General features: G+C 32.8%; 1 protein-coding gene across 1 annotated transcript; it reads right to left on the bottom strand.

Moving 5' to 3' along the window:
- Positions 1-132: 132 nt before the first annotated feature.
- Positions 133-21,431, bottom strand: LOC115883811. The gene is made up of 3 exons (XM_030902212.1): positions 21,333-21,431; positions 11,724-11,754; positions 133-617 (listed from the first exon to the last, which is right to left on the bottom strand). The coding sequence occupies exons 1-3, from the start codon at positions 21,429-21,431 to the stop codon at positions 133-135; spliced, it is 615 nt and encodes a 204-aa protein (XP_030758072.1).
- Between the last annotated feature and the right edge of the window lie 2,496 nt (positions 21,432-23,927).

The following is a 23,927-nucleotide window of genomic DNA, read 5'->3' as shown; positions in this document are numbered from 1 at the left end:
CATCCCCAACATCTAAATTGTTGAAGAATTTTGGTTTTTCGGGTTATTAGGCCGTCGTCGGTTAGAATTGCTTCCTAACGTTTCGCTAGCACGAGTGGCTAGCATCTTCAGAGGTGTGTTTGCTCCGATTGCTCACACTAGACTGATGCCTCCGCGTCGGCGTAGCGCGTATTTATGCGTCGGCGGAGGGGGCGTGGCTTGTTCGGGTGGTAGTTCTTCCGGAACTGGTCTACTTCTCTGTGCTGCTACTTTGGTCCTAGATATAGCTGGATGCCAAATTCTGTTAAGGTAGAAAGTTTCTTCCTTCCTGTTGAAATTATTTGGATGTTTGTGAATTTCAACAGCTTCCCTGACCAGACGAGGATGATATCCAGATGTTGTGGCAATGACTTGGGTGTCTTCGAATTGGATTTTGTGATCACCATCTCTTAGAGCATGTTCTGCTACGGCTGACTTCTCTGTTTGCCCTAATCTGCAGTTTCTCTTGTGTTCCGTAAGTCTCGTTCCTACTGAGCGTTTGGTAGTTCCAATATATACGCTACCGCAGGAACAAGGTATACGGTAGATCCCTGCAGAGGATAATGGTGCTCTTTTGTCTTTTGCTGGTCTTAAGCAGTCTTAAAAGCCTAAACTACTACATCTAAATTGTTATTAGAAAAATTATATCGGAATTTCAACACAAAGAATAATAGGGGACAAAGTAAGTAATTATTTATACAGGAAATGACACAGGAGAGAGAAAAGATATATGAAAGAGTAATACGAAATGTCAAACTTTGCTGGACAACTATGCCAGTATAATAACAGAACCATAAAAAAAATCAAAAAAGTATTTATAATCTATTAAAAAATGCATAGCCAATATATAAATGTGTATACTAACTATAACTAAAAACAATGCGTTGAACAACTATTAAACAATGAAATACATATGTTGATAAATCTGATAAAAAAACGATTAATAATCCTAAATCTCTAGATTACTCCAAATCTGTATTTAATATGTTCCATTAGATCAGATTTATTTTGTTTATCCACTTGTCCAGTTTTGCGGATTGCGGATTAATATCTTAATATTAATCGCAAATTGTATTAATGGTATTATCAATGTCAATAACTAGATATTATTAATATTATTTTTTTTATTCCAACAATCTGCCATCATATTATCAAATATTGTTACTAATCCGGTAGCTTTTTGCACTTATATTCGAATTACAAAATATCAACATGTGTATTCCATTACAGAGCAACTTCTTTAATAGCAACAGAATTATAATGACCTATTCCGATTAGCGAATCATTCGGATTCGTGAATATATACATTATGCATTATCATCATTATCATTTTCAGCTTATTCAAACATTTCCAATTATGGCGTAGCCTCCCTCACATATTTAGATACTCTCTTTGTAGTTGGGCCCACTATTGTCTATTGTTGGCTATGCCGGCCCAAGTTATCGCTGCTAATTTCCTAATATCATCGTACCATCTCAGGTTTAGTCTTCCTCTGGGTGTCTTAATTCCTCGTCGGTACCATGCTGTAATTTTTGTGATTCATCTGTTGTCCGTTCTTCTTGCCAGGTGTCCTGCCCATTGCCATTTGAGGGATTTGACTCTGTGGATGACATGTATTACCTGTGTCATTTGTCATATCCACTCTATTCTTTTACGGTTTCTCTTTGTTAATCCCAGCATATTTCGCTCCATTGAGCGTTATGCGGCTTGCAGTTTCCTTATAATGTCGGTTTTTAGTATCCAGGTTTCGCATGCATAGGTCATGATTGGTAGTACACACTGGTCGAATGTTTTCTTGTTTAGATAAAGTAGCATTCTAGATTTAAATATGATTGAGGTCTCTATATATATATATATATATATATATATATATATATATATATATATATATATATATATATATATATATATACATCTCATAAAAGTGACTGTAGAAGGGGCGTTTTGTCATGTGCATTGTCGGAACATGTTAACAATTTAGACCACAGGATAGACTGGGATGGTGCTGAGATTCTGGATAGAGCTGACTCATTTTGTAAAAGAACTTTTCTTGAAATGGTTCACATAAATTCACAAGTTAACACCATGAATAAAAGAAGTGACACCCAGAGTCTTAGTGTTATTTACGGTTACATTTTAGACTTGTACAGTGGTAAATATGGTTCATTGCGACAAGTGGCTACTCAAGGTTCTCAATAGTTATATTTTCATACTGTAGCTTGGGTGGGGTTTGATTGTTGAGTTTCTGAAAAGATTTTTATCGCTTTTTGTATTTCACCATCGCTTAATGTCATTTGAATGTTAAGATATTATTTTATACTAAAATTTGTATTACAATTCTCTCTTTTTTGAGATCTTGCTTTTCTTTTCAATTCTAAAGTAAATTCTAGTCTGGTTCTATGTAAAGAAAAACTTTTTCTTTTTACTTAAATTAATTTATCAAGTTGTCTAATGCCTGTTTTCTCAGTGTAGCATTGATGTTATATTGCGCATGGTCGATCTCGCTGATGAAACGAACCAATGTGTCAAAATATTTCTATGTAGTTGTTTCTCTTTCACTCTTTTTATTATATGCATAAGTTTATCCTTTTTTACTTATCAAGAGTAACATATTTTACCTTTTTTGAAACTATGGTGTTCGTTAGTGAACGATCGGCGGTGCTAACAAAAACGCACTTTACTGTAAAGAAAATCTTGAAAATTAATTCGTTTCTTTTGTCTTTTGAGTATTTACAATAAAATAATTAGATCGTTCATGAAGCAGAGTTAATTGCTATTGTATTTAAGATTTTTTGACATGCAATTTTCGTGCTTTGACTTTGTACTCACATACACGTTGTATTGTTTTTTATAAAGTTTTTGTAGTTAGTTTTCACGTGTATTTTAAAAGTTGATTTTACTACCATTTGAGAAATGAGGATTCTTTTGATTGTTGAGCAATGTTGTAAACTTTACCATAATCCCACTTTGGTGAGTTGCATTTTAATAGTTTTTTACAAAGAATAGAAATTGTATTTAATTACTATAATTGTAGAAGAGTCCTGAAGAAGAGAACAACTGAATTCCTCGAAAGCTTGACTAAACAATAAAGGGTTTTTTCCTTGAACTAACGGCCTTCTTATTAGACTGCATCCCCAAGACACCTGTTTGAATATTTTTTCTCAACTAGTCAGTCGCGTAGACTACCCATCTCTTTATTATATATATATATATATATATATATATATATATATATATATATATATATATATATATATATATATATATATATATATATATATATATATATAATATGCTTTTGTTTAATTTTCCTTATGGGAGCTAAAATTTCATCAATTTTTTCGAACGTTAATATTCGCATAACTTTCACTTTACATAACTAAATAGAATAAGATGATTTATTATACATGCATTTGTAATATTTTTCAGGTTGGGCCTATGCAGCCTTGGCTGAGCCCCGCCTAATAAAGACTTTTTGATTTGATTTAAATAGTTATTAGACTGAAATCATAAATTTGAAATGTTTTTGTGCCAAAAGTTCATCATTTTTTATCATCATTTATTCGAAGAAATATTTGATATTAATTTAAAAAAATAATAAAAGTTCCAAAATTTATCATTTCAGTCAAAAAACTATCTACTCAACATGTTCGAAACTTCTACACCCTGTATCTCCAAAACTAAGCATTTTAGAACATACATTTATACACACTGCTTTACCTATTTTTATCTGCAGAATATGCTGCCTAAGTTTCCGGAATACAGTTCGGACCACTCTGTATATTAAATTTCAGTATTATTTATAACAATAATAATAGCTCCCGTATACCATAGAGTTTAACGCCTTGTGAGTAGCAAGGTACAGCTTGCCATGCTGGAGCCGTTCGGTATACAAGGAAGGTAATGTGGCTAGCACTACGCTTCAACTGCCTATTATTACCTCAGGATAGTGAATCCCAAGCATTTATTTAAGGCTGAGTCGACCTATATAGGTACCCAAAACTATTTTTATTTTATTAAAAATAGTCGGCTGATGAAATGCCGGGTGTAGGATTCGAACCCATAACCCTGAAGAGGCACACTTTAAATGTAAATTTGGCAAACGTCTGTAGCTGACATACATAAATTTTCTGCGATTTCCCACACGTTGGGTTCGATGCCGCCACAAAATTGAGAAAAAATAAAATTATGTCAATGCTGTATTTACTCGTCGCACTATGGTTTCTAGAAGCTACTTTTTTGGCCAAAATTAAACAACTTACATTTAATGGAAAATATTGACTGTAAATTTGTGTTTCTAATAAAATAATAAAAGACTAATAAAATCAATGACTTCTAAATAAAGTAGACCCGGCATTTCATTCATAAAAAGAGAAAGATCAGAATCAGACATTCGTTTCTTGTTCTATGCGAGTGGGAACAAGACGGGCTGATCGCAGTCATGAAGGATTCCCGAGAGAATGGCAACGCTGTTCAGAGATCTTGAGAATGTGTGCCAGTGGCGTAGTTACTTTGATTGTAATATATAATTTAATATTATATTCTCGTAAATATGATTTTTGGATACGATATATTGTTGTGCTAGATGGCTCTTCAAATTTTGAAAATGACTACTTCTATACTCCAATCACTTCTATACGAAAATAACTAATTGAAATTATGATATGCACATTTCCATAGTAATGTCTGTAAATTGCTTCAGTAGTAATATAATCCATCAAGCGTTCAATGAATACGAGCCGAAGACGACTTTTATAAAACATTTATGTGAATTAATGGTATTATTTTGATTGAAGCAACGGTGAAAAATGAGAATATTTTAAAACTGTCGTGGCGAATTGCAATTTAATATTAGGTATAAAAATATTACTATTTATAACAACAATAATAAAGATCTTTGTTAAACAAAAGAAAATTTCTAAAATATTTACTTATTTCTGGATCAGTTTTTTCGCGGATAATCGGGACCTTGTACTGAATAAATAATTATCTATTCAATAAAACATATCAAACAAAGAAGCATTCATCTTTTAAACTATATATTTTTTTTTAGTCCTAATAAACAAAACAAAAAATACATTCCTCTATTACAAAAATTATACTATCAAAATAAACGGCGTCAAAAATGACAATCGGTGATAATTTTGGCAAGATGATATGTCATGACCCCTACTCTTGTTTATTTTTTAATGACACTTACTGGCAGTAGTACGCCTTAAGGTTGTATTTGATTTTTAAATGGTGTAATATAAATTCGAAAAAATTTTTTTTGGATATCGATTTGTGTTTCTGGAAACGTTCTATCCTTTTATAATTTTCTATAATCGAGGTATTCGTTTTTGACAAGTTTTATGTCAATTTTTAATAAATGACATCTAGAAATAGACCTCGCCAAAATTATATTCGATTGTTATTCCCAGCAGTCTTTGACGCCGTTTTTCTTTCGATCATACGGTATTTAGTATTTAATATCCATTATATAAATCTATTTTGATTTTACACTTAAAAAATCATCTTTAATAACTAAAAATCCTAATAACAATCAGTATGATCGAAAAAGGCGTCCAGTTGGCTTTAGAAATGAACATCGATGACATTCCCCATATACGCCGTTTTTTTCGATCATATGGTATATCACTATTGAACATTTTTCGTAATTGTGACATCTTTTTTTATATATTTTTTCAACAAATTAATATTCGCATTTGTATACTTGTCTTTGATAATATTTAAATATTATGATCAAGATATTCAATAAAACCAAACGTGATGAAACTAACTTAATGTAATGGTTCGTTACTTATAACGGTACATTCCAAAACTGTGTGATTTACTAATATTTTCAAAGATTTTTTCCTATTTTACCTTTCGGCACCGCACTGATGTAACATAGCCTTACTCACCTTCGAAATCAAACTTCTAGGTTTAAATCGTCTCTATTTTTGCAAATTAAGCCAGTTCGCACCATTGTCTTATTGTTTCTGAATAAAATCACTAAAAATAATACCACAAAACACTAAAATATCTGGAAATCACCTCATAAAACATTTCGAAAAACCACAACACATTGGCAACGCCGTAAAGCAATTTATGAACGAATTCGAACTGGATGTTTTGTTGGCTGCCTGAATTTAGGAGTAAAGATAGTAAAATGCGTACGTTTTCAGTATCAGCTGGCGTTGCGACGTTGTCGATTGTTTTATGTTAAATTTCTTAAAATCTAAAAATTATAATTACAGAAGATTTAAATAACGGCTAATGCTGATTGGGTTCGTGATACTAGGCTACCTTTAATTATTATCGGTTTAAAGTATTCTACGACGTAATCTATATTTGGAATTCCTGGTTTACAATGTGGGTTAGCTATCCCCGTACGTATACGTAGATAAGATTTCCTTTTAAATGCGGTCGAAGTGGAAATTTGGCATACATGCAATTTTCTAAGGCAATGATGGATTTCGCCAAAACGTAAGTCGCCGGGTCTAATTTATTTCGATGTCATTGAATAAAATGAAGTTATTTTTAATCTTCTCATTCTACGTGTGATTAACTTTTACCTATGAAGCATCTTCTGTATCTAGTTCAAAAAGAAAAGTTGATCAATCATCGAATTACTGCTGTCCAAAAAACAACCTTCTTTAGAAATATCTTCTTGCTCTTCTTCTTTTTGCATTTCTTCTTCTCCTTCTTGCTTTTCCTCCTCTTATTTCTCTTGTTTTCCATGCTTTTCTTGAAATTGTTCTTCATTAAACTTCTTTTCCATAAAGTCAGGTACACGAAGTAGGTTAAGTACATCGGCAGGATAACTAAATTTACAAAGCAGCCTGCACAAGTAAAGCCCAATCCTGCTTATGTTCCTCGGAAAATTTTGAGGCCGTCCTTCTCTGGGTTCTGGAAGATTGCTCCGAAAAAGGTAATCGAGGACGGCCGGCAGATGATGTAGATGGAAGGGGTTCATTTAACTCAAGGATAAAATCCTCCTTTAACCAGTCTTCATTTTGTTTTAAAAATAAATCTTTAAAGCCGCCTGCTATCTTCTTTCAAAATTTATACAAAGGCGATTTATCTTTTTTCCATTGTGCCTGATAGCTCTTGTTCATTATTCTGAACTTTCTGTCTTACAAAATTTAAAACATACCCGTTTTTCTCAACTTTATCGGCCTCTTGTAGCCATTTTTCCCAAAGATTTTTCCAAAAGATCTATTTTTTTCAATCGACACATAGGTGAAAAAAAAATTTTTTAAAAAAGTTGCAGCTAGTAGCAGCCAATTTTTTCTTTGATATGTGTTCAGAAAGGATTGTTTCAAATTTTACAATAACATCTAGCATGGAGAAACATGGAGAATTTTTTTATAAGTCAAACTAAACTTTTACTTTTATTTATGTTCTGTCTTATACTCATTATTTTTAATTAATTAAAAAATAATGGACGCTGATTCTTATGTGCAATTGTAAGTGATTTCTTAAAAATACATACCATAAAGTGTAAAAATAACAGTAATCCGTTTTTATATCCCACTGAAATATATCACTTAATATTTATCAAAACTCTTCCGAAAATAAACAACAACTAAATAGGCACAAATACTTTACTAGAACGTCTAAATATAAATGCTGATGAGGAATAAAAATTAAAATTAAACAAAAATATATGCATGTGGTATTCTTCATTTGTATATCTGCTTGCATTCCACTTACAAAAAAAGTCCATATACAGTGAGTCTAAAATATGTATTTTGGCCAAAAAATTAGCTTCTAGAAACCATAATGCGTCGTGATGAAAGAAGAATCAGGGCAAAAATGTTAAGGACTAGAGTAAACGCCACGAATGTTTGGGAGTGATTCATCGCTTGATGAAGTTAGAATCGACACGCGCGCTATCATTTTTACATTAAAAACGTAAATTTTTACCGCAGACGTAGGTTTTTAAAGACCTAGTCTAATCATCTGCCTGCGCTCCTCCTACTTATTCTAAAATGTTAGCGTGATTGACAAAGACGATACTATATCGCGTTTCTTTGATTGATTCGTTTTTGTGCGTCAGTCCATTGGTGTGCTTGCAGTGCGACCAATGGGGCATTCCATTTTATATTTATAACCAAATATATGTTTTGACAAGACTTCGACAGTTAAAACAACAAATTACAACAGATTATATATTGATTATTATATGACTTGAAAGACCACGGCACTGGAATTAAGTTTTATGTGACCTTGAACAGATTAGTTCACATGGTAGCGACCGATGAATCACTCCCAAACATTCGTGGCGTTTACTATACATGATGTTACTGTAATAAATTGATGTTCACAAAGAAATTCAAATATTTGCATGGATCTGCCGTAAAAAATAAATTTTTGTTAGAAAAGTTATTTTGTTTGTTAGAAAAGTAACAGTTAACTAAATTGTAGTGAAGCTGTGGTTGGTTCCTTGTGAAACATCGTTGAAATATTAGTATTTTAATAAAACACGTTTTAAGATGTTCTTAAAAAACTCTTGAAAAAGGCCTAAGAAGCCGAAACATATATGTAGAGTTAAAGTTACTCTTATTAAAAGTTTTTTGATACATCTAAAAGCGTGTTTTATTAAAATACTAATATAACAGTTAACTAAACTAATTATTAGTTTAGTTAACTGTTATTTTAGTAACTGTTAAACTTTACAATTGAATTACAGTACGGCTTCGATAATCCGAACACTCAAAAATTTCCCCCTGTTTGGTGGGTGTCCCAATATTCCGTGGACATAGAACTATTACGTATTTTTAGAATCAAAATATGTCTATTGGAAAAAAATTACTTCTATCCAAAAGTGCATCGTATGTCCGTTAGAGGTAAAACATCAAACTTATGCTTATTATTAAAAAAAATAAACACTTATTATTAAAAAAAATAAACACATTTTTACAGATATTTTAAAAACCGTTATTCCGATTTGAATGAGATATTGGGTATCTACTCGTATGTTTTGCTGCATGCTTTAACATTTAACTTTCACAAAAGTTAAGAAAAAGTACAGGGTGGGTGAAAACTACCCCCACCCCTACCTAATGTCAATATGACTCTAAAATTTTATATACTTTTGTTTGGCACTTATACCAAATTCTTAACCTAACCAAAGTTTTTTATTATAGGAGCTATGTTGCCGGGCTCATAGGAAAAACCTTGAACCGTGGCAACCCCTATTTGAGGCAAGTTTTTGATACGTACCCTGTGAAAAGTGTATTCTCCTATTTATAATTATACTTAAAAATTAGATTTTGATTAAAAATGCGATAAGTTTAATAATCATGCTGCCGGATCCTGTACTAATATAATATACTAGCGTGTACCAGCGACTTCGTTCGCGTCGAATTAATCATTTCTAATGGTGATGATAAAGCAAAGCAAGAATTTCCAATTACATACAAACTGGATAAAATTTTCTCACATTTATGTCAGCATGAGAAAAAACAATATAGCGATATTATTATATAACCTTGTAATATTTGACGGGTAGTTTCATCTCGTTGGAATTTGACTTTCGAAAAATCCGTTTGCCAAAAATAAGCTTTTTACGTCAAGCAGTTTAAGCAGAATCGTGGTTAAGAAATTACCCAACTTTTTGGAACACACTGTATGATTTTTTAAAAAATTTCAAAATATGTAAAAAAACCAAATAAATTATGCTTGTCCAAGCGTTTTCCCGAAAGACTAACCGTTTTTTAAATAACAAATATTTTAATATTTGAGGGGCGTTTATTTCACCCTCTTGGAATTTGAGATTCCAGAAACCCCTCCTTATTGAATCTCTACATCCCTTAGTCAATCCGTTTGCCAAAAATCAGCTTTAAACGTCAAGCAGTTCAAGCAGAATCATGATTACTCAATGGTCATATTTTATGAAACACCCTGTATAAATTTATAAAAAATCTTTTTCGAGAGTTTTTCGGAGAAACTCACCGGTTTTTAAATAAAAAATATTTTAATATTTGACGGATAGTTTCACCCCCTTAGAATTCGAGTTTCGAAAAATCCCTTCTATCGAACCTCTACACCCTAAAGTCAATCTGTTTTCCAAAAATCAGCTTTTTACGTCAAGCGCTTTAAGCAGGATCGTGATTAATCAATGACCAGATTTTTCGAAACACCCTGTATACATTTTCAAAAAATCTTAAAATATGTAAAAAAACAAAATAAAATATACGTGTTTAAGCGTTTTTTCGGAAACTTGACCGTCTTTTAAATAAAAAATATTGTAATAGTTGAGGGGCGGTTTCACCCCCTTGGAACTGGAATTTCGAAAAATCCCTTTTTATCGAACCTCTACACCTTAGAATCAACCTGTATGCCAAAATTGAGTTTCTTACGTTGAGTGGTTTGAGCAGAATTGTGATTAATCAGTATGTCAGTCACTTAAGGATTTTATATATTAGTATAGACTATAGATTATATGCTAACGAGTTTATTTTTTTAGTAATTCTGAATTTAATATGTTTTACCTATTATTAGGTATTACATTATTATAAAATTGCAAATATTATAGTATATGTTCTATTTTACATATTCCTTTGTTCTCCTGTATATCGTATACCTTTATCGTTATTCAATGAACCACTAAATAAAATTAAAAGAAAAGATTTGTAATTGTGTTTTTTTCATTATACATGTAAAATGTCACGTAAAAGGGTAGTAAATATGTAGATGTAAATAGTTTAGGCTGGTCCTATCGAATACAACGTCTAAATAAAAACAAATGGAGTGGAAGAGAGAAGTTTTATGAAAAAAATAATAGTATAATCTATTGTAGCGTGGAACACATCTGTCCTACGCTCTTGGAAATGGCACAGTTACCCAAGGAAAGCATTATACTATTAACACCTGTGCCCAGTTACTGAATAAATATATATAGAAAAACAGGAAGAAGAAAAAAATTAAATAAATACGTTTTCAATAAGCGAATCGTTGATAAAACGCATTAATATACAAAATTAGCATCAAATTTATAAAACAATATTTATGTGAGAAAAATGTTTATGTATAGATTCGAATACAGTGAGCTGTAAATGGTAATATACATATAATTGTATGTGTTACTATATTTTCTGTGAGTAACTGAAAGAAAAGTATTTTTATTATAACGTTAAAATAGACTGAAAAATGTTCTTTTCATCTTTATAGTTGGAAGAATTCTTTTTAAAGAATACAAATTCTTTTAAAAAGGCCTTTAAAAGGACTTTGAAGAACCAGAACTCTTTAAGTGTTCAAAACGTATTGAAATAATTTTAGTAAATATATATAGTTATATTAAACTATCTGGCTATAGCAACAAGGATGCGTAAGTAATTATAGATATTATTAATCTCTACAAAATTGATTCCTAATTTTAAGATATTTAAACAATTACGTTTAATGTTTTTACTTTAATACATCCTGTAAACACAATACATCTGATTAGTATCGTATATAGATATCACCTATACTGGGCACATAAAAGTAACAGTTTCGAAACGTTTTTTTTTATTTGTGCGGTCAATTGCGCACGCACACAGCGTGCGCAAATGATCGCACAAATAAAACGCAGATACGTAACTGTTCCCTAAATGTGACAAAACTTTGCCTCACTGGGTTATTAATAAATTAATTTATACAATATAAAATAGTCTTTTTTATTAATTTAGGATATGGAATAAATTCATATTGCAAATAAAGCCATAATACTTACCGTTTATATTAACATTCAACTTATGGGAGACCTAAAACATAAAGAAAAAAATATTAGTGAAAGACTAAATCTGAATATGTAAATCATTTTGATATACAACTGCTAATATAGGTCATATTTTACTAATTAAAATTTTGTTTCTATTAATAATTAAATAGTTAAATAAAAAATCCAAGGAGGTAATTATTAGAAATGTTTTTTCAACTAATTAAAGGAAAATCGCCAACTTATTTCGATAATATCGCAACGTTTCAGAGGAAATATAATTTAAAGGGGCAATTTTCGTAATATTTTTTCCCTTGACACCCTAGAGAAAAAGACATACCCTTGACTCCTAAAAAGATCTATTAAAGAATAAATGGCAAAATTTGTTGTCAACATACACACATAAAAAGGCTCGTCTTTGGTCTCTTAGGAAATATATTTCAAACGTATAAGAGGCGCAAAACCTCTATCATCGTGTTATACAAGTAACCAATAGATGCAGTTGCAAGTTTTTTTTGCATTTAGTTTTTTGGCGGTTTTATCGATGTATTGAAAAATATTTTATTGAATATACAGGGTGGTGCAGACTGTATTCCGGAAACTTCGTCAGCATATTCCAAAAACCAAAAACAGGTAAAAAAGTTCTTATAAATGTATGTCCTAAAATACTTACTTTCGCAGATACAGGGTGTAGAAATTTCATTTTTATTTCGATTTTTTCCAAATGATTTCTGAAGTAACATCAATATTTGGATGAAAATTGGTGTCTGGAAGTTTTTTGACATGAGAAATTTGATTTTGATGTCAATATGACTCCTTCTTGTAGAGGGCGCCACCTACATATTTTTAAATGGTTTGAAGAGTTCATACATACATACACACAGCCGTTACTCGCTAACGAGTATTCGACACACATAAAGAAGATCACGCAAGGCGTTTTCTTTCCAGAGCTTTTCTGTGACTGAAAAGCCCGATACGTGATGTTATCTGCCTACCGCACTCCGGACATTCAAAAATCTCATTGCTTTGTTGCCTCTTTACTTTTTGGTTGCCGTTGTTAACTAAGTTTACAACCCTTCTCCATTGAGTTCTATTGTGAGCTGCTTTTTCCCACTCCTTCTGCATGTTAATTCCCTTTAAATTTTCGTGGAAAATGTCCTTGTACCTTTTCAGTTGTCCACCCGGCCTCCTCTTACCTGTCTTTTAATTTCCAGAATGCTCTTGAGGCGCTACTAATCCTGTGCTGAATTTCAGAGTAAATATTGGCTTTTTCCGAAATCAAACTGCCAAGGTAATTGAATTCCGCCACATATTCCAATAGTTCTTCTCCGATTTTTATAGCATTGTTGTGATCTTCCGCGGGGGTGTACATGATTTTGGTTTTGTCGATGTTTAGCTTAAGGCCCAAAGCCTCGTATGCTCAGGTATATCTGTTCAACATTTCTTGTAATTGTTGTATCGTGTTTGCAACTAGAGCGCAGTCGTCAGCGTATTGAAGTTCTGTGATAAATTTTGTACGTATTGTTGACGTGTTGTTGACGGTTGAAGGTTGTTGTTGACGGTTGAAGGTTGTTGTTTACGGTTGAAGGTTGTTGTTGACGGTTGAAGGTTTGAAGAGTAATAACTTTTCGTCCGTACATGATTAAACCAGCGAGTAAAAAAATATACTTTTACCACGCTTTTTGCGTAAAAAAGATCTCTTGGTTTGGTTTGGTTTGGTTTGGTTTGGTTGTGTGTTGTTGCTTTTTGCGTAAAAAAGATCTCTTGGTGAAAATCGCTACAAGTAATGGTTCTCGTGATATTTGGAATCGAAATTATCAATATCTGTAATCATTGACATAAATTAAACATGTTGACTAAATAGTTATTAGGCTGAAATCACAAATTTTTAATGTTCTTGTGTCAAAAGTTCAATAGAAACTGTTTTATCGTCAGTTTTTCGAAGAAAAATTTATGATTAATTTAAAAAAATAAGAAGTTCCCAAATTTATCATTTCAGTTAAATAACTATTTACTCAACATGTTTATTTTTTGTCAATAATTATATGTATTGATTATTTCCATTCTATATATCCTGAGAATGGTTGCTCGTAGCCATTTTTACCAAGAGACATTTTTTGCGTAAAAAATAATGGAAATGTATATTTTTTCACTCAGTAGTTTTATACAGGTATGGGCGAAAAGTTATTACTTTTCAAAACAGTTAAACACATATAGGTGGCGCCCCCTACAAACAGGAGCCATATTGACATCAAAATCAAATTTCTCATGTCAAAAAACTCGCAGACACCGATTTTCATCCAAATATTGACGCTTCATCGGAAATTATTTGGAAAAAATCGAAATAAAAATAAAACTTCTACACCCTGTATCTCCGAAACTAAGCATTTTCGGACATACATTTATATGAACTTTTTTACTTATTTTTATCTGCAGAATATGCTGCCGAAGAATGCTAAATTCTAAAAAAAAATTCTAGTTATACATTTAGTTACAATATATTCAAAATTTAGGTCTATCGGTTTATGCTAGCAGTAATAACGAGTATAAATTAAAAAATGCCGTTTTTAGCGCACGTTCACTTTGGTTTTAGTTTTAGCGCTAATTTTACAGAAAATAAATTCTGAACTTTGATCAAATGACAAGAACATTATCATTGCCGATATCTCCTGGTTATAATGTAGTTCTTTTTTCAAAATATTGCATTGTTTTAGCTTAAAAAAAATAGAATTATCCGGCTTTTTTGCGAGAGCTACCTTTGCTGCTTTAATAAAGAGATGACTATGTACGTCAATCGAAAGACAGTATTTGCGATAGTCTTTTGTTTACATGGAGTATAGAAAATTTTTGCCACAGCTTGTTTACTACCAGTAGTATTTGTGCGGTTTTTTTAATTATTTATTATTAAATAGAGGGAAATGCGACCGAAAAGAAAGGTCAAAAGTTAGTAGAAATTCGGATAAATGGAAGTGCAATATTTCCAAAAAATCACGTGACGAGGCAAAATTACAGTCTATTGTGGCTATGATTGACGTACATAGCCATCTCTTTATTAACTAGCTCTCGCAAAAAAAGCCGCATAATTCAAGTTTTTTTTAAGCTAAAACAATGCAATATTTTGAAAAAAGAACTACATTATACCCAGGAGATATTGGCAATGATAATGTTCTTGTCATTTGATCAAAGTTCAGAATTTATTTTCTGTAAAAATAGCGCTAAAACTAAACCCAAAGCTGAACGTGCGCTAAAAACGGCGAGCGTTGCACTGACCCTTTTTTATTTATACTCGTTATTACTGCTAGCATAAACCGATAGACCTAAATTTTGAATATGTTGTAACTAAATGTATAACTAATTAAATGATAGTATTCATATTTGTCAGTTTTAAAATTTATAACAGAGATTTTTATCTCAAAGTTATAATATGCTCGGGCAATGGAAACAAATCGAAAATATAAAAAATAATCCAGTTATTTAGGCTTGGCAGAAGCGCTAAAGAGTCGTGAGTATTTCTATGCAAAAGTCAACACGATACGATAATTATTAACGAAATGACGGCAGTTTTAAAATTATTTATTTTGTTAAATCGGCGCGCAGCAAAGCGGCCACGCGCTAAGGTCGTTGTGCAATCCGGACGCTCAATTATATCAAACTTAACATTACTATATCTCTATAGTTCATACCAAATAAAACTTTTTGTCACGTGATTAAGCATCAACGGCTCAGCGTTGCCCACTTTTATAAATTGTCTTTTAATCAAAATATTTTCGGGAACAAAATTAAATTAATTAAATTGTTAAAACGAATGACAATGTCAGGAAATAAATAAATAAATGCGGAAACTTGACCTTTATTGCAGCAGAGCTACCACCTAGCAAATTCCCAGCGCAAAATTTAAATTCCGCTTAGTCAGCACGGCGCCGGCGCCGAATATGTCAATGGTTGGCCAATAATGAATTTAAAAATCGCGCCCTCGATTACGTTACTAAAAGTTTAATAAATATCAAATATAAATAAAATCGCTAGTATTTTCATTTCACTGTAAAACCAAAAGTTATTCTAATGATCTAACAAATAGTTAAATATTTATAAATTATTATGTTATACATTAATGCGTACTACAAATAGAAACAACAGGAAATAATTAATATCTCATTAACCTAAAAGTTGTCATTATTGATTGGGTGGAAATAATGTCGCGCGGAGCGAAAACAAATTCTATTATTCGTACCACTTAATTCAAAGCTTTCTATTGATCAGATATAACCACGAGGATTTCTTTATGAACGAAGCTTTCAAGCACAAAGCCTCCTCGGTTGCACATTTATCACGCGTTTGCCCAATTAATTTTTCTCGTCGAAATCAATTCAGGACATACGGGTATTTCCGAATATTTCCTTTTTTTTGAATAAAATGTTCTTTAGTCAGATATCTATTAGTTTGTAGATTTTTTTTCATAATACTGCTAATTTTGAAAGCGTTTACATATTTTTTACTTTTTCTTCGCATTTTAAATACATAGTACCATATTATACACAATCTTTATTTGATAAATTATTTTATTTTTCTTTTGTATTTTAGTTTTGGTATTATAGCGTTTTTTAAACAACTACCACTGCGAACGGCAGCTTTTCATCGGAGAGCAGTCGTGGATAAGGCATTTCACTGGACAGAAAACTAATTAATGACAATAAACAAAAAAAAATAGATATTGGGCGCCAGGCATGTACAGAGAAAGAAAACACAGTTGTATATTACTTAAAACTAATGACTATATTTATTCATGATGTTCTTTGATGGTAAATAACATTGTAAAATTTTAATCATTATAGTGGTTATAATCATGTCGAAGAGAGAGAATTGTCAGATCAGGGGCTTGGAACACCCTCAAAAAGGAAATACCACTCCTGCAACTCCCAGTGGACGATATGCCAAGAACGTACAACTTTGACAAACATGTCAATGTAGTATTGAGCAATTAGAAGGATTGGAAGAGCGAAGCGCTTGCCCAGCAGTTAAAGGACCATACCATAACTTGGTATACTGATGCTTCCAAAACCAATACGGGAACAGGGATCGGAGTGTTTGGGCCGAGAGCTAATTACTCCGAACCTATGGGCACTTACCCTAGTATCCTACAGGCAGAAATCTACGCTATCGAGAGATGCGTACAACTTATCTTAGATAGGAACTATCGGAAGCAGGAAATAGCCATCTTATCTGATAGTCAAGCAGCGTTAAAGGCGATCAACTCAGTATCAATCAATTCGAAATTGGTCAAAGAATGCATAGAGAAGCTGAATAAATTAGGCAAAGAAAACAAAGTCCACTACACTGGGTGCCTGCTCACCAAGGGATAGAAGGCAATGAAAAGCAAATAATCTAGCTAGGAAAGGAGCGAACACTCCACTAACTGGACCAGAACCGTTCTGCTTTCCAAGTGGTAACCAACTCAAGGCGGAACTGAAGAACCTGGAAGATTCCATCCGCAACCTGGAATGGAAATCTTGCAATGGTCTAAGACACTCGAAGAAGTTTCTGAGGGCTTATGATCAATAAAAATCAGAGATCTTCCTGGGTCTGAGTAAGAACAATCTTCGGATTGTCACGGGGTTTTTAACAGGACACTGTCTCCTCAATGAACACCTCTATAAAACCGTCCCAGATACTGGCTTTTGTCAAAGCCCTGGGACTGTATGATGAGTTATGACTCAAGAAAGGGGAACACAATGGATCTGTAAGGTTGCAGTGATTAACCCCCCTCCCACTCATTCTAAATTCTAAAAAAAAATTCTAGTTATACATTTAGTTACAATATATTCAAAATTTAGGTCTATCGGTTTATGCTAGCAGTAATAACGAGTATAAATAAAAAAATGCCGTTTTTAGCGCACGTTCACTTTGGTTTTAGTTTTAGCGCTAATTTTACAGAAAATAAATTCTGAACTTTGATCATATGACAAGAACATTATCATTGCCGATATCTCCTGGTTATAATGTAGTTCTTTTTTCAAAATATTGCATTGTTTTAAATAAAATGTTCTTTAGTCAGATATCTATTAGTTTGTAGATTTTTTTTTCATAATACTGCTAATTTTGAAAGCGTTTACATATTTTTTACTTTTTCTTCACATTTTAAATACATAGTACCATATTATACACAATCTTTATTTGATAAATTATTTTATTTTTCCTTTGTATTTTAGTTTTGGTATTATAGCGTTTTTTAAACAACTCCGCTGCGAACGGCAGCTTTTCATCGGAGAGCAGTCATTGGATAAGGTATTTCACTGGAAAGAAAACTAATTAATAACAATAAATAAAAAAAATAGATATTGGGCGCCAGGCATGTACAGAGAAAGAAAACACAGTTGTATATTACTTAAAACTAATGACTATATTTATTCATGATGTTCTTTGATGGTAAATAACATTGTAAAATTTTAATCATTATAGTGGTTATAATCATGTCGAAGAGAGAGAATTGTCAGATCAGGGGCTTGGAGCACCCTCAAAAGGAAATACCACTCCTGCAACTCCCAGTGGACGATATGCCAAGAACGTACAACTTTGACAAACATGTCAATGTAGTATTGAGCAATAAGAAGGATTGGAAGAGCGAAACGCTTGCCCAGCAGTTAAAGGACCATACCATAACCTTGGTATACTGATGCTTCAAAAACCAATACGGGAACAGGGATCGGAGTGTTTGGGCCGAGAGCTAATTACTCCGAACCAATGGGCACTTACCCTAGTATCCTACAGGCAGAAATCTACGCTATCGAGAGATGCGTACAACTTATCTTAGATAGGAACTATCGGAAGCAGGAAATAGCCATCTTATCTGATAGTCAATCAGCGTTAAAGGCGATCAACTCAGTATCAATCAATTCGAAATTGGTCAAAGAATGCATAGAGAAGCTGAATAAATTAGGCAAAGAAAACAAAGTCCTCCTACACTGGGTGCCTGCTCACCAAGGGATAGAAGGCAATGAAAAGCAAAATAATCTAGCTAGGAAAGGAGCGAACACTCCACTAACTGGACCAGAACCGTTCTGCTTTCCAAGTGGTAACCAACTCAAGGCGGAACTCAAGAACTTGGAAGATTCCATCCGCAACCTGGAATGGAAATCTTGCAATGGTCTAAGACACTCGAAGAAGTTTCTGAGGGCTTATGATCAAGAAAAATCACAGATCTTCCTGGGTCTGAGTAAGAACAATCTTCGGATTGTCACGGGGTTTTAACAGGACACTGTCTCCTCAATGAACACCTCAGTAGATTGAAACTAAGAAGAAACGACGAATGCAGATTCTGTGGGAAGATGGGGGAAACACCAGTACACCTCATCACTGAGTGCGCCGAGACGACAACCATTCGTGCCATGAATTTTGGTACGACTGATATTGGAGATGGAGAACTACTCTCTATAAAACCGTCCCAGATACTGGCTTTTGTCAAAGCCCTGGGACTGTATGATGAGTTATGATTCAAGAAAGGGGGACACAATGGATCTGTAAGGTCGAAGTGATTAACCCCCCTCCCACTCATTCTAAATTCTAAATTCTAAAAAATGTCGAAGAAAGTTATGTTAAAAATAATATTACTAAATATGTTCTATGAAAACGACTATGATAAAATACAATACATGTAAAGTTATAGAAAATATATGAAAGATATTATTACTTTAATTAATTTGTTATATTTTATACGATATTAAACCTGAGATGTTTCAAGCGTAGATTCTAGAATCTGTTCGGTTATTCATCTTTAAAATCATGCAATAGATATATACAGAAAGAAATACTATAACAAGATATGTTCGTAATGAAACATAAGGAATTTAACCACTAAACGTAAAGTCTGTATGATAAGATGTATGTTATTTTTTTAAGACTGAAAATGTAAATGTAAAACGTAAAACTAGCACTTAAATCTACACTTAGCTGTTTGTTTTTTAAGTAATCTTGCTTCAGACAGTAACAATGTGAGGTGGGACTCGTATCTCTCTACTGTCTCTCGGCCAATGCAACAACAGGGGCTAGGATGCGGACACCATGAACTAACACAGCCGTAACTATCGATTAGGCTTAAAAACAGGAACGAAGCAGCATGGAGCCTATGCCACATCCACGCTGGGGCACTCTATACATAAGATAAACCATCCAAAGGACATCTGTACATAGGAACACTACCCGTACCTTGGAACACTACTAGGACCTTGGATAATGCTCGTACCTTGGATACTGTCCGTACCTTGGACATCCAACCATAAGATAATGTCCGTAACTTGGAAATAGTCCGTACCTTGGACCATAACCTTGGACCCTAAAAATACGAAACTCTTGTTTAAAACCAAACAAGGTCTAATAAACAAAATAAACCTACCTCGAAATACTTCCGAGGGCTCAATAATAAACAAAAGAACCTTCTTCCATTTAACATTCTGGAGGACAAAAGAAAACCAATGTGTCAGCAAACACCAAATACGAGTTGAGGTGGGCCAATCCAAAACTCTACCCTAAAAATATTCAATAATAATATCTCATCTTTACCTGTAGCTTCGAAATGACAGCTGATTCAGATTTTGCAGCAAGATTTAAATTACCATTTCTAAAAGCAGGGTTTGCAACCGTGCCGCAAACCGGCCAAACCAAAAAGTGAAGTTAAAGGGCAGAGAGGCGCCTTGAAACGATCTTGACAGCCCTCCACAGAAGCAGTGAAACGATAACAGGGTTGCTGACTAGAGAACTAAAAATTACGCCAGGCGCGTCAAGTAAATTATCAGGCCTCAGCGATACGGAATCCGGTAATGATACGCCGGACATCATATATTATATATGAAAGACATGTAACGAACTAAAAACGTTACAGTATAAAAATGTTTATTTTCTGTGAGAAATTTACTAAGCGACGTAAACGAAATTAAGGTTTTTGTTAGGTAAATACATTTAGCTAATAATAATATTATTATAACGATAGCTAAATATATTTATAATTTTAGTTACGAATATCACATTTGACTTATTCAAATGCACATAATAATTTTGACATTCTTATGTACAGGGTGAGTCTTCTCTCTCTTTCTGTCTTTATTTCTACACAGGAATGTAGTGGTCAGGTGATGTGTGAGGTTTGTCTCCATAATTCCCTGTCTTGTGCTTCATGTACAAGCGTGTGCAGTGGCTTGTGGGTGACCTTTGATAGCTGGTCTATCCATCGGGAGGGTGAGCGGCCTCTTGATCTTCTTCCTGGAACCTTGCCCTGTATAATGAGTTTCTCCATACAGTCAGTATCTCTCCTCATAAAGTGACCGAACAGTTCTTGGGTTATGGATTCATTGGTTCGCCGGTCAGTCCAGGGAATTCTGAGCATTCGTTGCCAACAGTACATCTCAGTTGGGTCGATTTTCTTCATTTCTGACTGTCTTATCGTCTAGGACTCGGAACCATACATTAATATGGGATATATTAGGCAGTGAACAAGCCTTTTTTTAAATGTTTAGGTATGTTTTTGTCTCGCCATATCTTTGAGAGTTTCCGCACTGCCACTCTTGTCATTTCACATATTCTTCTTATTTCCCCTTCTAACGATCATGTGTTGTTTATAAATGACCCAATACTCACTACATCAGGTTTGTTGGTGTTTTGCCTGTCGATAATCATAATTTTTGTTTTGGAGGGATTAATTTCAAGTCCAAGTTTCTCGTTTTCGTCTTCAACCATTTTTAGAAGCTGCAGTAATTCTAATTCGTTTCCCGCTAAAAGTACCGTATCGTCTGTAAATCTGAGGTTGGTGATTTTGTGACCAATTGTTGTCCCCCCTTGTCAATGTTCCAGTGCCCTTCTCATGATATATTCAGTATATGTATTGAATAATTGAGGAGATAGTATGCGCCTCTGCCTAACACCACAGGTGATCTGGAAGTCTTCCGAAGTAACGCCACTGATGGTAATTCTACTTTTGGTATTTATGTAGAGATTCTGGATCAATGAAATCAAACGAAGAGGCACGCCCATTTCTTTAAGAACCATCCATAGTTTTAACCATTTGACTTTGTCATAAACCAAACTTGCAGTGTACCAAGCAATAATAATCCCCACCATGTTGTAAGGAAGCGAACCCTGGGTGCCGTACCGCCGGCGCCGGCACACAAACGCATTAAACAAGCTGAAACAGGGACATTTTAAAGGTGCGATTTCCTAGCGACACGACAGAAGTTTTTATTTATATACGAACAACTAATGCATATTTTCAAATACATAAAAAATTATATGATTTTAGAACCAAAGATGTCTAAGAGTTCATTCTGACAAAGTGCCTGAAAATTTAAATAAAAATAATGTAATTTTATTCACGAAAAATGTTTACAAAGCGCGAAGCTCTGTTTACATTTACAAATCATCTCTGTTTTTCTAATTAAAACTCTAAGTAGTAGACTGCTAGCTAAAATACAAAGTTAAAAACTTTTTGTTTTCATTTACTAACTTTTAAAAATAATTTTAAACAACGTTTAAAATTTACTAAATATTCATAATCTAAAAAGTTATTTCGAAATTTACTTGTAAAACTAGAAGTTTTTAATATTAATTTTGTAACAAAAATAAATTAAGGAATAAAGCATTTTTTTTAATAATTATTTTACCAAAAAAACTATTAAATAATAAAAACGAAAATTATAATTAGTATATGATTGTATTTAAAGATAAGTTAAAATATAATATAAACAATTACAATAGGTAGTACAGTAGGTAATAAAATATCACAATAGGTGGGTATATGATTTACATTTCTTTTTAAATGCTGTATTCTAAAACATAGTTATAGTGTTTTAAATAAATTTAACATATTCAATTCGTAAAATAATAAATTTTCAGTAGTGAACCTCCATTAACCAACTCCGATCAAAATTTCTATTAGATACTTTTGCTTTTCAATATTGTTACGTAAAGAAATGAACGTTATGGCTGAAATACGAATTTATCAATATTGATTACCACTACAGAATACCTATATACGGCGTGTGGTGTTCCGAACTGTATTCCGGAAACTTTGGACGCATATTCTGCAGATAAAAATAAGTAAAAAAGTTCTTATAAATGTATGTCCTAAAATGCTTAGTTTCGGAGATACAGGGTGTAGTAGTTTCATTTTTATTTCGATTTTTTCCAAATAATTTCTGAAGTAACTTCAATATTTGGATGAAAATTGGTGTCTAGGAGTTTTTTGACATGATACTTTTTATTTTGATGTTAATATGACTGCTAACTGGTAGTGGGCGCCACTTAGATGTGTTTTAACCTCTGAATAAAAAGACTAAGGAAGGGGCATATCAAAAATCTTAGGTCCAACGCGATGGGACTCAAATATGGCCGACTTAAATTCCGGTTTATCAGTGCCGTTCTAATTTTATTTAAAAAATATAAAACTATGATGTAGGGTAGACGTGTGGTAGACTCAATATTTTTTTTTATTTTACGTTGTGAATAAATGTTGGTAGTTATTAAAATTGTTATAAAAACATACTATTATAATAAAAATAGATGTTTTAATATTTAATTATTAACACAAACATCCGATACGCTACTGAAGTAGGTAAGTGAGGTGAAAGTGCAGGTAAGTGTACTGAAAGCAAATTTACGTATCTAAATTCTTTGACATCTAATCTTTGACCAGTAGTAAGTAAAAGCAAAAATGCAAGAAAAAATATATAATTAGTTAATTTAAGTGAATTTCATAAATGATCGTTTTACTACACGTATGTATATTATATAGTCACTTACTACCGAAAGGTTGTTCCATTATTTCACTCGATTTTTGCCGAGATCTACCGCACGCTACATAACCAACTATTTTAGAGTCTTTTTCGATAAATCGCGATAGTGTCACTGTTAATTTAAGTTCTGCCACAATTTCCATCTAGATTTACTACCTATATACAACTATCAGTAGTAGAATAAATAATAAATAAAATAAAATAAGCTCCGTAAAGACTGACAAATCCACAAAATTTCAAATCAAATTCAAATGTGTCAAATGAATCGTCAAACAGAACTGTCAAGGATCCCCACCCTAGAGTCCTTTTTCCGTCCACCATGCAAAGGTTTTAACTGTTTTGAAGAGTAATAACTTTTTGTCCGTACCTGTATAAAACTATCGAGGGAAAAAATATATATCTCCGTGACTTTTTACGTAAAAAATGTATCTTTGTAAAAATTGCT

Source organism: Sitophilus oryzae, unplaced genomic scaffold (assembly GCF_002938485.1).
Source record: "Sitophilus oryzae breed Bouriz unplaced genomic scaffold, Soryzae_2.0 scaffold_198_pilon_pilon, whole genome shotgun sequence".
NCBI lineage: Eukaryota > Metazoa > Arthropoda > Insecta > Coleoptera > Curculionidae > Sitophilus > Sitophilus oryzae.
The sequence above is the reverse complement of the archived record's forward strand: the minus strand, read 5'-3'. Positions and strand labels throughout refer to the sequence as shown.

Bases quoted from the DNA above. Each gene is read 5' to 3' on its own strand.
- LOC115883811 (XM_030902212.1), bottom strand. From the start codon at position 21,431: ATGGTTGAAGACGAAAACGAGAAACTTGGACTTGAAATTAATCCCTCC. The intron at 11,755-21,332 runs GTGAGTATTGGG...TTTATGTTTTAG, and splicing joins ACACCAACAAACCTGATGTA to GTCTCCCATAAGTTGAATGT. The intron at 618-11,723 runs GTAAGTATTATG...TAGGCTTTTAAG, and splicing joins GTTGAATGTTAATATAAACG to ACTGCTTAAGACCAGCAAAA.